The sequence below is a fragment of the Dysidea avara genome, chromosome 6 (assembly GCF_963678975.1).
Source record: "Dysidea avara chromosome 6, odDysAvar1.4, whole genome shotgun sequence".
NCBI classification, from domain to species: Eukaryota; Metazoa; Porifera; class Demospongiae; order Dictyoceratida; family Dysideidae; genus Dysidea; species Dysidea avara.
The window spans coordinates 39,286,639-39,300,660 of record NC_089277.1 but is presented as its reverse complement, the minus strand read 5'-3'; the positions used below and the strand labels follow the sequence as shown (position 1 = coordinate 39,300,660).

General features: G+C 38.8%; 1 protein-coding gene across 1 annotated transcript in view; it reads left to right on the top strand.

Moving 5' to 3' along the window:
• LOC136258983 (synaptotagmin-like protein 2) overlaps positions 1-14,022 on the top strand; it is a 38,982-nt gene that overhangs the window by 3,973 nt on the left and 20,987 nt on the right. Inside the window, exons 3-8 of the mRNA XM_066052377.1 lie at positions 588-784; positions 3,384-3,598; positions 4,733-4,819; positions 6,792-6,880; positions 6,930-7,032; positions 8,239-8,400. Of these exons, the coding sequence (XP_065908449.1) occupies positions 588-784; positions 3,384-3,598; positions 4,733-4,819; positions 6,792-6,880; positions 6,930-7,032; positions 8,239-8,400 (853 nt within the window). The remainder of the gene's footprint in view (positions 1-587; positions 785-3,383; positions 3,599-4,732; positions 4,820-6,791; positions 6,881-6,929; positions 7,033-8,238; positions 8,401-14,022) is intronic.

Genomic DNA, 14,022 nt, shown 5'->3' with positions numbered 1-14,022 from the left:
TTTCAATAGGAACAAAGTCTCCTTCAGGTACTGTAGCTATGGGAAACTGTAACCTCCAGACTAAACCCTGATTAGTTTTGCACAGTAATCTTTTGTGTACATGTTGTGTTGGTCCATTATTAGTGTAAATTTGCATAAAATATAAATTTCATGTTATTAAAAACATTGCAAGCTAGACAGAATTGCAATTATTTCCATTGAAAGTGAAGTTACGTTGTGAAGTGATTCACCGTTCACATACAGTGTAATTCCTGGAAGTTTGGTTGTGATTCTCAATTTATGGTGCACAATAGTATTTTATTATAGTGTTCTTGTTCTCTCATATAGTGAAGTTAGAAGAAATGAGAGTTAGAGCAATCTGTACCTTGTACCTGTAACAGTATATGACCACTTTTGTGACTGCTGTAGTAGCCGTTATTCCCTTAGGGATATCCCCTTTATGAAATATGAGATTGTATTGATGTGTTTTGATGTACTTTAACACATGCACATACACACACATACACAAAAGCGAACACACACACACACACACACACACATGCACATGCACTACGTTACACTCATGCAGTGATGATTTAATATTACAGGAGACTACAGACCAACCAGGAAGTGTTTAGCAGGTGTGCTGGACCATCTAATGTGTTGCGTGTGTCGTTCCGTGAGAGGAAGGACAGACTAGAAAAGCAGAAAAAGTTTGAGAAGGAGAGACAAGAAAAGCTCAGGTTAATACAAGAGCGGAAAGAACAACTCAAAAAAGAACTAAAACTACAACAGACTGGTTTAAGTGAGTGTTACACTACGCACACACCAATCTTGCCAGCTAAACTTGACTTTTTGTCATTATTTGTTGATCAACAAAGTATCATTGACTGGCCAAACTACTGTAGCTGGCTGATACTTGGTATTCCATTCTTGGGCACTATAGATAATGATGATGTAATAAATATAAATTCTGAACTGGTATGGACTAAGCTGGGATGGTCGTGAATACCAGTGTGCATTTGAAGGTCACGTTTGGTTGTAGAGCTCAACAAATGTGGCATATTACAGCATCCTTGAGCCTTCAATATGCAAGGATAGAACAGGGATGTTCTCTCCATGAGCAGTTGAACAAGAGAGTTAGGCTTGATTTGCCTAGTAATAGCATGATTAAAACTTGCATAATGTTTTCGTTGTAGCATGTGTATTGTTTCAGTTCATTTTATTGTAAAAGTTTGTTGGTGCGAGCTATGTGGCTTTTTTGCAGAGATTGTCACATTTATTTAAGAGCCTGTGCTTGTATTTGGATCAAAGTTGGAAGTGACATTTAAGCAGCATAAAAGCATACCAACAATTACGTAGGTGAAGCAAACTGTTGTAGGAAGCACTACTGAGTTTCACCACAGAGAATAGTGTGCAAGTATTGTGGAATCATTTTGAAGTTAGCATATTTGCTTTGCTGCTATATAGTTAGTGAGAACTTTTTTTTTGCTGTTTTGCAAGCAAATCATTTAATTTGCTGAGACCTCCTGTAATCCACCACCCTTTGGAGCTAAAATATATTTTGTTGATCAAGTTGGGAGGGTCTTTTTGGTTTAGAATATAGTTACGGGGTGCCAGGTGTCTGAGGTCTAGATTGATTGATTTGCAAATACTGCACAGAATAACACAATTGAAAACCGTAGCCATACAACATACACAACATGTACACAGGAATTTTCAACTAGAGTAGGGACCATCGCACATTGAAAAAAGTACTGAAACAAGCTGGAGTAGTGCACGATATAAATCACAGTAGAACAATAAGAAGTGTTATATCCCTACTGTACATTTCCATTATGGTATCTTCAGCACAGTAGGGATATAACACTTTTTATTGTTTTACTGTGAGCACTACTCCAGCTTGTTTCAGTACTTTTTATTGATGTGCTATGGTCCCTACTCTAGTTGAAAATTCCAATTTTTGTGTACTTGTTTAACTTTTTTTGTAAAATACAATTATTATGACTGGTGAACCCACGCATACCGCATCAAAAGAAATGGCGCCATGCCTCTGCTATCAATTATTGTCTGAAAGTGAAGAAGTATCCATTATCCTTTGTTGTTAGCTATGTTCAACCCATTGCACAGCATTACGAGCCAAGAACTGTTTGAAAACACCTCTGCAATCAAAGTAGCCACTATGAAAAATATGGACGATTTCCATTACCATTACAAAGGGAAGCCATGACATACTACTGCCAAATCGACACCTTTTGCTGTCAACAAAAGATGAATGGGACACAATGGAGGACGCTGGTAAGTCCATGAAGAATGCATTGTACATACTGCGGTATGCCAAAAGGCACCTCTCGGGCCAAATCATGGATGTCGAACAGTGAAAAAATCAAGCCTGTAGCCTTAGCCGTTATCGAGTTATGCTTGTCTGAAGGCATCAGTTGGGCAGTCAGGTAGTAGCAACAAGCCTTACAAATAGCACAAACACAAATGACAACTGCAGAAATTAAACCCAGGTATGTAGATCTAAATGATTTTCCTAATCTTGAAATTAATCAACCATGAAATGTTATGTTGTGTCAAGAAATGAATGTTATGTAATTATAATGAGTAAAAGGAAAACCATTTGTTTCCTTGTTGAAATCTGGAGCCATGACAAATTCCAAAGAAGTGAAGCCATTTTGTTGAGGTGTCCTACATGTGTTAGTAATGTTAATGAGATGATTATCTGATGTGATAATTTGTACTTTGTAATCAGTAGACTGTACATCGAGGAAACCATAAAAATGTTCAGATATTTACATTTGGACTTTGTACCTAAATTGCTTATCAATTTGGCTGTGACCTTATTACACAGTGACCTTATTATACAGTGACCTTATTACACAGTGACCTTATTACACAGTGACCTTATTATACAGTGACCTTATTATACAGTGACCTTATTACACAGTGACCTTATTATACAGTGACCTTATTACACAGGTGGCTACATTAGATAGGTCACTTTGTACACAAATGACACTTTGATTTGACGCTAGTAGTTACTATGACCAAGAGTTCATAATATAGAGAGGGAATATACCAAGAGTGTCCAACACTGTATTACCTGGTCAAAACACACTGTGTTCAAAGATTGCATCATATCCTGAATATTTCAGTATACTTGAGTATAATTCCATACAAATTCGTCACCTGGCTTCACCTACTGATTTATTAAAGGGAAGCATTCATAGTGCTTTGCTTTAATAGAATTAACATCTGTAAAGTAGTGAGTTGATAAGTTTTGGTGCTGATAATTATTGTGTAATCTTTGAAGCAGTGTGTTTTGATCAGGTAATACAGTGTTGGATACTCTCCCTCCCTCTTTATATTATGAACTCTTGCTATGACTGTTTATCCCCTAGAAACCAGTCTCTCTGTTCCGGTCACTATACTGACAGATGAACTGGATGGCCCAGAAGACTCACTAACTCGCTCATCCCCAGTCATCAGTGGAGGCAACCTCAAGCGATCTTCACCAGTTATCACAAAACGACCATCTGGTAACCTGTCAAGTAGCAGCGAGCAACTAGGTTATGTCATAACGACTGCTAAGAGTTCCTCACCAATGCAGAACAGTGTATGCCTGTCCGTCCGTCTGTGTGTAGTGTAGTATAATGTAACTGGTACACTGTCTGTGTTTTGTGTTAATTCCTTGTATTGTACTATCTGTGACTGACTGACTGACTGACTGACTGACTGACTGACTGACTGACTGAAAACATCTAAAATGATAGCAAAATGTCTGCTACAGCAACATACAATATTGTGCACATTTAATTACTTCAGTATGTGTTAAAATAAGATGTATTTCCCACGTACAGTGAAACCTGGGAAGGACACCTTGGGACCAGCCAAAAGTGTCCTGATTATTAAGGTGTCCTGGTTATCAAAGTGTCCTGACTATCAAGGTGTCCTGATTATCAAGGTGTCCTGATTATCAAGGTGTCCTGATTATCAAGGTGTCCTGATTATCAAGGTGTCCTGATTATCAAGGTGTCCTGATTATCAAAGTGTCCTGACTATCAAGGTGTCCTGATTATTAAGGTGTCCTGGTTATCAAAGTGTCCTGACTATCAAGGTGTCCTGATTATCAAGGTGTCCTGATTATCAAGGTGTCCTGACTATCAAGGTGTCCTGATTATCAAGGTGTCCTGATTATCAAGGTGTCCTGATTATCAAGGTGTCCTGATTATCAAGGTGTCCTGATTATCAAGGTGTCCTGACTATCAAGGTGTCCTGATTATCAAGGTGTCCTGATTATCAAGGTGTCCTGATTATCAAAGTGTCCTGATTATCAAGGTGTCCTGATTATCAAAGTTTCCTGGTTATCAAGGTTTCCTGGTTATCAAGGTGTCCTGATTATCAAGGTGTCCTGATTATCAAAGTGTCCTGATTATCAAGGTGTCCTGATTTTCCAGTTCAATTTATGTACTAAGGGATACTTTGGGACCATTACCAAGTGTCCAGATTCTGCGGGTGTCCCCATTTTCAAATGTCCTGATGAACAGGTTCCATTGTACAGTGTGTAGTTGCTGTATAAATCAAATTTCTTGCTGTTCCAACTGTAATTCATCGTAAAAGCCTGAAGCTTGCGGTCCACTCCTTGTACAAGGAAATTTAAGGGGATTTTGCTCAGCCGGTCACTGCTTGAGGCCCTGATGTGCTCTCAAGTCATCATGAAATACATTTACACGTTTTTATCACTCAATAGGATCCAGTGATAGCCCCTTATCCTCCAGGAGTAATGGCGAAGACTAACAAGGCTACCAAACAAGTGCAGGGAAAACTTTACCTCAAGGTGACTTTACCAGTGTGCCTATGTATGTGTGTTTGTGTTTTAACATATTTACACCTGTAGACTGGTCTGTGTTGTGGTTAGGGGTACTACATCATTGGTCTATCATGGCTTCTTGTCAGTCTTTTTTATACATGTACATCACTGGTAGCTGGCATCCTCTGTAGCTTCCCTTCTTTGTAATCAAGAGTGTGTGGGGTGTAGATCAGTGTATTGTGTTACCATGACAACTTGCATTGTGTTGATCCCCCAACTATGTCTACTTAGTGGAATCATATCAGACAATGTATTTTAATTTGTTTTACTTCAACGATATTGTTGACACATCAAACATACTTCAAGCAAATGGCTGGACATGTGCTATTTATAGGATGTACAACACCAACTCCTTAGTTGGTAGGTTCTTGTTAGCTGGATGTTGGGGTGGTATTAGGTCCACTTGTGAAAGCTCAACAAGCTGTGTCCCTAACACAGCTTCTTGCTCATAGTGTAGTACAGGGTTAAAAGTGATGGAGAAGCTCATTGGATGGGCAACCTGAGCTCACTAGTCGAGCTGTGGTCTCTAAATAAGAATACTGTACATGTAAAAGGAAACGGAAAACTGTATCCGGGAGGATAAAAATACCATAGAAGTGCTGGGATTTCCTTATGAGGAGCAAACGGAATATGTGATGTACTTCATAAACAATAGCAATGATGTGATGGTATACAATGAAGATGTTGGGTATTTGATTGGCTTCTTTGGCTTTAATTAAACTATCTGGCATTGTATGGCTGAACCAGAGGGTTTTGTTGTTATATAAGTGTGGTTGTTAGTGTGGTTGTTAGTATGGTTGTTAGTATGGTTGTTAGTATGGTTGTTAGTATGGTTGTTAGTATGGTTGGTTTCATATCAAGGGGATATTTTAAGGGAAAAACCTATTAGGGATAAAATGTGATGAACCTATCACCTGATGTGCTAATTTAATATAGCCATGAATGTCAGTAAACTTATGACAGGTTGTAATGTCAACTAGGTGATGATCTTTAACAGCTAGCTACATCGTCCCTACTAGATTGGCTTTTCTTTCCACTTGTTTGTCTATAATTTATAGCCAATCACTGCAAAACTAATAATTTCTACCCGTTTATAAGTGCAAGCGACTATTTTAGAATGAGTTAGCACTTTTGAAATCCAGTGTGATTTGACCTAACACAGTGTACTATTATCCAGTAAATTTTTAATGTATTATTAGTGAAGTAGACTGTGATGCTCTACCCTGAGGGGGCCTGTGACGCTTATTCAAATCGTGAAAGAGGGAAAGTCCCACAATGACAGAACTATATCAGTAAATGTGTGTTTACGCGAAGAAGCCCAGAGCGAAGGAATGGACAATTTGGACTACAAATAAATTCTTCCAGGGTAGAACAAAACCATAGTTACTGATTGAATAAGGTACAACGGTAACATGCAGCATTCCTCCTTCAGAATTCCAAAAGGCACTTCTTGAATGCAAGCAACCATTTTCCTTGAAAGAATTGAGCACGTAGCTCCAGACGTTTATCATCTAGTGCCATCCGGATGCAGCAGAAAGTCAGGCAGGCAGTCATAGAAAAGTACCTAGTTTGGAATTTGTTTTTTATTATTTATTAATTTATTTTTTTGGTGCTGGGGTTGTTTCCACCCATTAACTGTATGCAACCATTACTTTATGTTTAGTTTGTAAGGCTGCTGTTTGGTGGAGTTCTTTTTGGTCTGAACTTACAAACCTCCATCATCCCTACTATACAGTACTACTGTACTGTATGATAAAACAGTTATGCTTGTTAATTTTATGGATGGAATTTGTGATTTTGGTAAAACTAACAAAAAATTCTGATATCCAACCCTGCCATAACTCTTGATGTTATGGTTTGTCCAATGAAAATTGAGCAATTATTTTCTCTGGTGGCAGTAACTAATGGTTACCATGTTGTTGTTTATTATCCCCTGCAGGTATATGTGAAACAGAACAAGCGACTGGTGTTACATGTTGACAAGGCAACGGGACTAGCAGCTGCTAATAATGACAATACCTCTGACCCGTAAGTCAAACATGGCATGTTACTATGGTAACCTCATCTTTGGCAACAGGTACGCACTAATCTACATATTACCCGATCATCGTCAACTAACTAAGAAGAAGACGAGAGTAGCTCTGAGGACCTGTGATCCTGAATGGGACATGTATTGGGAGGTGTGTGTAGTGTGGGAATTAATTGCTGGGGAAATAAACTATCCACGCCTCACTTAATAGTGTTACTGAGTTTTGAGTTCCACAACCTTGATCTGGAGCCGTCCTCCTGTGAATTACTACTCTTGCAAGAGGATTTTAATAACTATGCAATTAACATGAATGCCTCTTGATAGCATTTAACATACGTCGTACCTCCTCTGGTGTCCAGGGGGTGACTACTATTAGGGGGTATCCACAATTCAATCGCCCTGTATACTAATATCAGACCAAAAGCACTTTTAATTTTTTGTAGTATTCATTAACTTTGTAGGGTTTCTCAATTGACTGCTGGAGTACATTATATCAACCAAAATACCACAACCTGTTGTATATTTTAGCCCTTTTTAAAAAATTCTGTGGTTGTGTAACCATACCGTATATCCTAATAAACAGTGTACTAGTAAATAGATCAAAGCCTGCCCTACATGTTGGTGGTGGTCTGGGATTAATCTGTCGAGGCAATCCTGAGTAGTGAAGCAATAATGCTGACATGGTTTTGCGGTCTATTAATACGTGATTGGTCCAAAGAGATAGGTTTACCAGTACAATAAACTGGTAAGGACTCTTCTTTGTAGTAAAAATCAGCACTTTAGGTAGTAGCGAACTTACTAATCATGGTTTTTAACAATATCCCTAGCATTATTAGCTCAAAACACCAATTAACTTTATCACTTCACTACACAAGATTGCCTAGACAGATTAATCCCAGACCACCACCAGTGTGTAGGACAGGCTTTGGTCTATTAAACAGTACATTGTTTATTAGGATATACGGTATGGTTATACTTGTAACCACAGAATTTTTAAAAAGGTCAAAAATGTACTGAGGCTTGGAGTATTTTCATGGAAGAATGTACTCCAGCACTTACATCATCAGTAATTAGTATGATTGTATACCGTCAGCCCAAAAGGCACCTAGTTTTTCAATGAAACCCTGCTTTTTAACAAATCCTTTGAGCTCACATGAATGTGTCATACCTCATCTGCCTGGGCACCACCACAGAGCACAATAGATTGTCCCCCAAACTCACATAATACAGCTGCTGTCGTGTGGTGATGAGTTCTTTATGAATACACACACATCCTTAATTGTGGTGCTGATCAGTCATCCCTCTCCTCCATCATCAGTATAGCTCTTGTTAACTTGTTCCCTTCTTGTTACTATAGAGTCCTCTGCCAGGTAAAAGTGACTTCAGTGGACAGATTTTATGGGTGTCCATCTGGCACTGGAACAGGTTCAGCAAGGCAGAGTTCCTTGGTGAGGTTATGCTGCCATTATGGCAGATGAATCTCAACAATAAATCTACTAAGAGCTACCCTCTACAACCGGTAAGTGTTTGTGTGTAGTGATGTTGTTTAGCTGTACCTTAGCCTTCTAACCTGGGTAATGAGTATAGCTTGGCACACATCTCATTCAATTGAGCTATGCCAAGCTTAGTCCAGAGGGAAAAATATTTGTGATTTTCACAAATTGGCTGCTATCCATGAAAATTTCTCCCTTAAAATTTGCGGCTCAATCCAATCACATTGTCCAGTATTATGATGTATCTTGGAGAAGCGAAGTTTCCCCACTCAAAATTTTGGATGGTGCAATCCACGAAATATTTCCCTCTTGTATAACTTTGTACGTGTGGTTATACGCTGATATGATTACTGTCTCACAGGCCATTGTCTAAATAACTATGACATGCATTGCTACTGTAGGATTTATAACACTCGCAGGAATTACCTCAGCTCTTATTACATCATTCCTGAGGGGTAGTTTATCAATCCTAGTTTCCCTATACTTAGCTCACGTGATCCTGAGCTGTTAGATGAAGTAGTTTGAACAATTAAAAGGCTACACAAACCAGAACAGGATGTAAATGACTGGCACCAAGACGTCAAAGCGTAACCTCCATTACCTAAGTGTCAGTTCAAGACGTGTTCAGCTAAACTATGAAGTTGTGTTCAGCTAAACTATGAAGTTGTGTTCATCTACTCTAACAGAACACACACAAGTTGACAATGGAAAGATGAATAAAAAAATTGGAAATTTAAAAATGGAAATAGGGATCACTGAAAAAAGCCACGAAACAAGAAGGGATTGCTGGGGTGGTATCTAAACCACTAATCCCTATTTTGACTCTGTTATAAATCTTTAGTTACATGCTCTGTCATTTTGAAACGAGTCGAAATAGGGATTTGTGGTTTACATACCACCCCGGTTGTTTCGTGGCTTTTTCAGCGATCCCTATTCCTATTTTTAAATTTCCAATTTTTTATTCATCTAGTTTGTGCACTATTTATTAATCCAGTAATGGATATATGGATATCTTTTATTTATAATGAAGACTGTTGTGAATAGTGTAATTTTGCATTCTGCATAGTAACACTGTCAACATTTCAGTACACACATGAAACTGATCAAATTGCAATGTGCTTACGGAATGAGATGTCTCCTAATATGAGCTAGAATTTACATTACTGATGCCTTTAATAGCTGTCAAATTCAGTGCAAGGATTGTAGTTATACACTTGACTGCATCATTAGAGTATTTATGTGACTGCTCTATTAGAGTATTTAATTTGGATAACCCGCCCACATCCAATAATCACGGAGGTAAAAAACATCTTGTAACAAAGTCTTCAGCACAGATTAAGCTTCCTGGCCTATACTGAGTTTAATAAAGACAGATTCTATTAGCCACAAGCAGTGCACATCAAAAAACCAAATTTTGAGTGCGATCTTGTATGGCTTTTCGAGTGTAATGGCATTTGGCAAGAAGAAACGGCCCGGTTTGGGCTGTTTCATCCGAAAACAAAATCAAAAATAGGTCATGGACACGCACAATGATCTATTCAGTAAGCCTTGCTACTTTTTATCCCAGGATTCTCCTTGTAAACTTCACTATGCCTGTGAAAGAATAATATTATGAATTATACAACCAAGTACTAAAGATAATACGAAATGCGGTTAAAATTATGTCATTAATAATGAAATAAATAAGTAATTAATAAACTAGTGGTACCCGCACAAAATTCGCGTGATACTAAGACAATTGTCATGTCCTATTCTGTGAATACACTTAAATCTGAACATTACTAATGATCAACGATGAGCTATATTCTAATTCAACTTGCGTTTGTCACATACATACAGTGGTTTATATTTGATTGTGTCGTCAATAACTGAATTGGAGTTCCACTTCTATATCCTAATCATGATATTGTTGTGTTGTTTACTTATTACATGACAAAGTGTGTATGCAGTGTAGTATTGAGTATGAGTATTTCAAGTTAATCAGCTGTACTGAGCAAGAAGGTCAACACCAGCATGTGTATTAGAGTTGTATGTTAGTTGCTTTCAAGTGATTGCTCAATTAGAGGTCATGTGTGTTCTATTAGGGTAGATATTGTGATGGATGTTCTATTAGGGTAGTTAAACTAATAGAGCTTCTGGAAGTTTCAGCTGTCCCTGCTGCAGAGTTAACCAAAGGAGTGAAAATGTGTCTCCCTACACATTGAAGACTGCAATAGCAGCTTCATGATCTTGTTCATGATTCGTCGCCTGGTAAGGTAGATGTATGTGCTATTAGAGTAGTTGAACATAATCTTTCGTTCTTCCTTACTCACAATGGTGTCATCCTGCAGAGTGTGTCTTTTACCTTGTGTAGTCTTGTTAGGCAGCCTGATTGGAGTGATCATCGCTTGTTAACTTGCCACACCCACTACTAAACTCTCCTTTTCCTTTACCCTTGCAGTGGTGTTGCTGGTAATCCTCCGTTTTAGGTCTGTCTAGTCCCTGACCTGCTTGTGTTCGTGTTGCAGTAGCTATACTTCATCTAGCGCACAGTGGTGTGGGCCTCAGGATGTCTATCCTTGTAGCAGACAGCACAGCAGGGTGCAGAGTGTGTATTTCCAGCGAGTCTTCCTTCCATAGTCTCTGTCAAGTAGCCTGATCATCGCTCGTAGACTAGCCACACCCACTACGAAACTCTCCTTTTATACTGGTGGCTGTGTTTGCCGGATGATTGCGTACACACCAGATCACATGATAAAATTTGCTGATGTGATTGGTTAAAATCATGAAAAAGTGATTGATCCTATTTCATTGTAAGCTTTTCTATATGACGCCATCTGATTTCTATTGGCAACGCGTGTATACCGGAACGCCGTATACGCGTATCCTAAACTTATAATGGCCATTGACAGTGATAAGTATCTCGCAACCAAGGTTAACACGTAATGATAGACACGAAAACCACCTTATAACACATTGATTTGGACGGGTAGTTGGTCTAGCGAGTTTGAAGCTAATTGGGAAAAATCAGGGAAGGGTTTTTGTTTTAAAATTTTATGGCCTCGATTTCCGTTTCTTGTTCTGTCGTCCACAGAGGGAGAGAAATGTCTAGTGTAAGCTGGGATAGGGAAGGCCGGTAACATGATAAGGGTCTCCAGAAAGTTTTGGACGCATTTGTGTCTTCCTCAGCTAGCTACGGTGGTTTAAAGGATATTTTCCGTAGTTTAACGAATCGCCACCAGTCCAGGATCAAAAGATTTGCATCAAATTTTAGAGTTGAATGGTACCGATCCGATTGGAATCTGACCAAGAATGAAGGGGCAGTGCCGGAAAAGAGTTAGAGAATTATTATATAGGTAATGTTTGAGAAAACTACAAGGCCTAAGGCTTCGCACTCACCGGGAATAGAATCCATGTTGTAAGAAGAGACAATCGTATATAATGGATGGGTGTTCTCGTGGAGGTGATAGAAACGTATGACGATTCTATTTAACGCCGATCAAAACAGTTAGCACATGATGCCCACTAGACAAGTGAACTACTGTTCATTTGTGTTTGAAAGTGGGCAATAGCGACTATTTTGATTGGAAGACGAGTGGTTGCTACGAAATGCGGTTAAAATTATGTCATAAATAATAATAATGAATTAATAAATAAATAATGTTTGGGAAAACTACAAGGCCTGTGAACTTGCACTAACAGGGGTTCGACTCACTGGTGAACAAAGGCACAAACGTATAATAATTATGCCTGTTCAGTCGTGCTGATGACTTGAACGAACGTGTAATTCTATATAACGCCCATCACCACACCCATGATTCCAAAGGCCGGGAGAAGTTAGCGGCCACAAGCGACCATCGGCAAATCTACTACTAACTTGTCTACTAATTGTTTGTGCCCAGATCTTTGTTCAGACAAGTGCCAGGTGCTGCTGTAAGCCATCCCAAGCCATATGATGCGTTCAGGTGGATTATTAACAAAGGTAGACTATGTTTCATGTTGTAATACTGTTGCATTGTTTGTTTGTTTGTACTGTGTCTGTGTTTAACTACCCAGTAACAATAAATAAAATATATCTCCTGTTGCTGTGAAGTGCCAATCTGGCGCACACCACTGATGATGTTCCATATCCATGAGTACCGTAGATTCCCTAAAATTTCGGCATATCTAAATATTCGACACTCCCCGTGCTTTGAACGCAATGTGCTCTAAATTTCGGCAAGCGGAACGAAAGTTTCTATTGTAAGCACACTAATTTTTCGGCACTTGGAGTACTAGTTGACGAAGGTTTCTTTAGTACTGAGGATTCCCAGTGACCTCACATAATATACTACCTCGATGCTGGATGAAGCACCAAGTGTGAAATTGTTCACGGAACGTGTCCAACGATGTTATCGTGTGACATCACGGCTACCGCAAAACGATCTTCGTTTCTGTTCACAGAATAACATCTCTCCTGGAGCCCACAAACATGATACATCCTCAGATGTAACGCTCTGTTAAGTCATGGAACACTTCATGCAGCAACTGGGAGCTAGCGAGATTTAATTAATTATCACGAGATAGCTAGTGTAATAGTATCGATTGTGGTTTCTATTATTATTAGTGTCGAGTGACTGTATACAAAAGCAATGCAGTAATGACATTGATCATCTCTCCTGGATAATGTAGGCAATCACGGTATATAAGTTAGTGCTGAAGCGAAGTGAGTGTTGCAGCCAGTATCGTCAGTTCCGCCACAAGGCATTCCTGTTGGTCCCTGTAGAAAGAAATCCAGAAAGTAACCAGTAAGCAAATCGCAAATAACATAGCCATGAAGCGTGCAGATTGTATTAGGGATAGATCCCTAAAAATTCGACAATAACACCGGGTTGGTACATTGTTTTCCTAATTGTTTGGCCAGACATGAACGGAATTAATTTATTTCTGCCAAATTTTTAGGGAATCTACAGTATTCCTTTGAAGGCACTGCCACCTTTCACAGCGATCTGCTACACATTTTATTCATCTTGCAGTGTATCCAAGACACCATCTGACCATTTTTTGACATATCGGCCCATCTCATACTTTAAAAATGTAACTGAGCGGACGAGTCAGATAACAGTTGTGTGTGACACATAGTGGAAATACTTGGCTTCTTTTGTCCCAAATAACACTGTGGTCTGCCTTGGCAACTCCAGCCATGTCTTAATCCATCACCCTGATCCATCCTTATTTAAACAACTGGTATCACATGAGGAGGACACAAATTGTGTACAGATACATAAATTAATATACTTGACTTAATTAAGCATTTGTTGGTCAGTATGAATTCTGAGGGCCTGCTATATATGTACTTATATAATTGTATATAATTATATTAGAATGCATGTGGCTGTTGTCTTAATTATACCCAATAAAGCTTAAGCATCTGATTATAATTGCATTTATGTGCCAACACACACACACACACACACGCACGCACGCATGCACACACACACACAAACACACACTGTACTGGTCATGTACTGCCTTATTGGTAGGTTGTCCCGTTGGTGATTTTACTTGGTTGTATGTGCCCCGGGCCTAGTTATACAACCAAGTACTAAGAATAATACGAAATGCGGTTAAAATTACGTCAAATAATAAATAAATAATTAATTAATAAATGAATAAGTGATGTTTGAGGA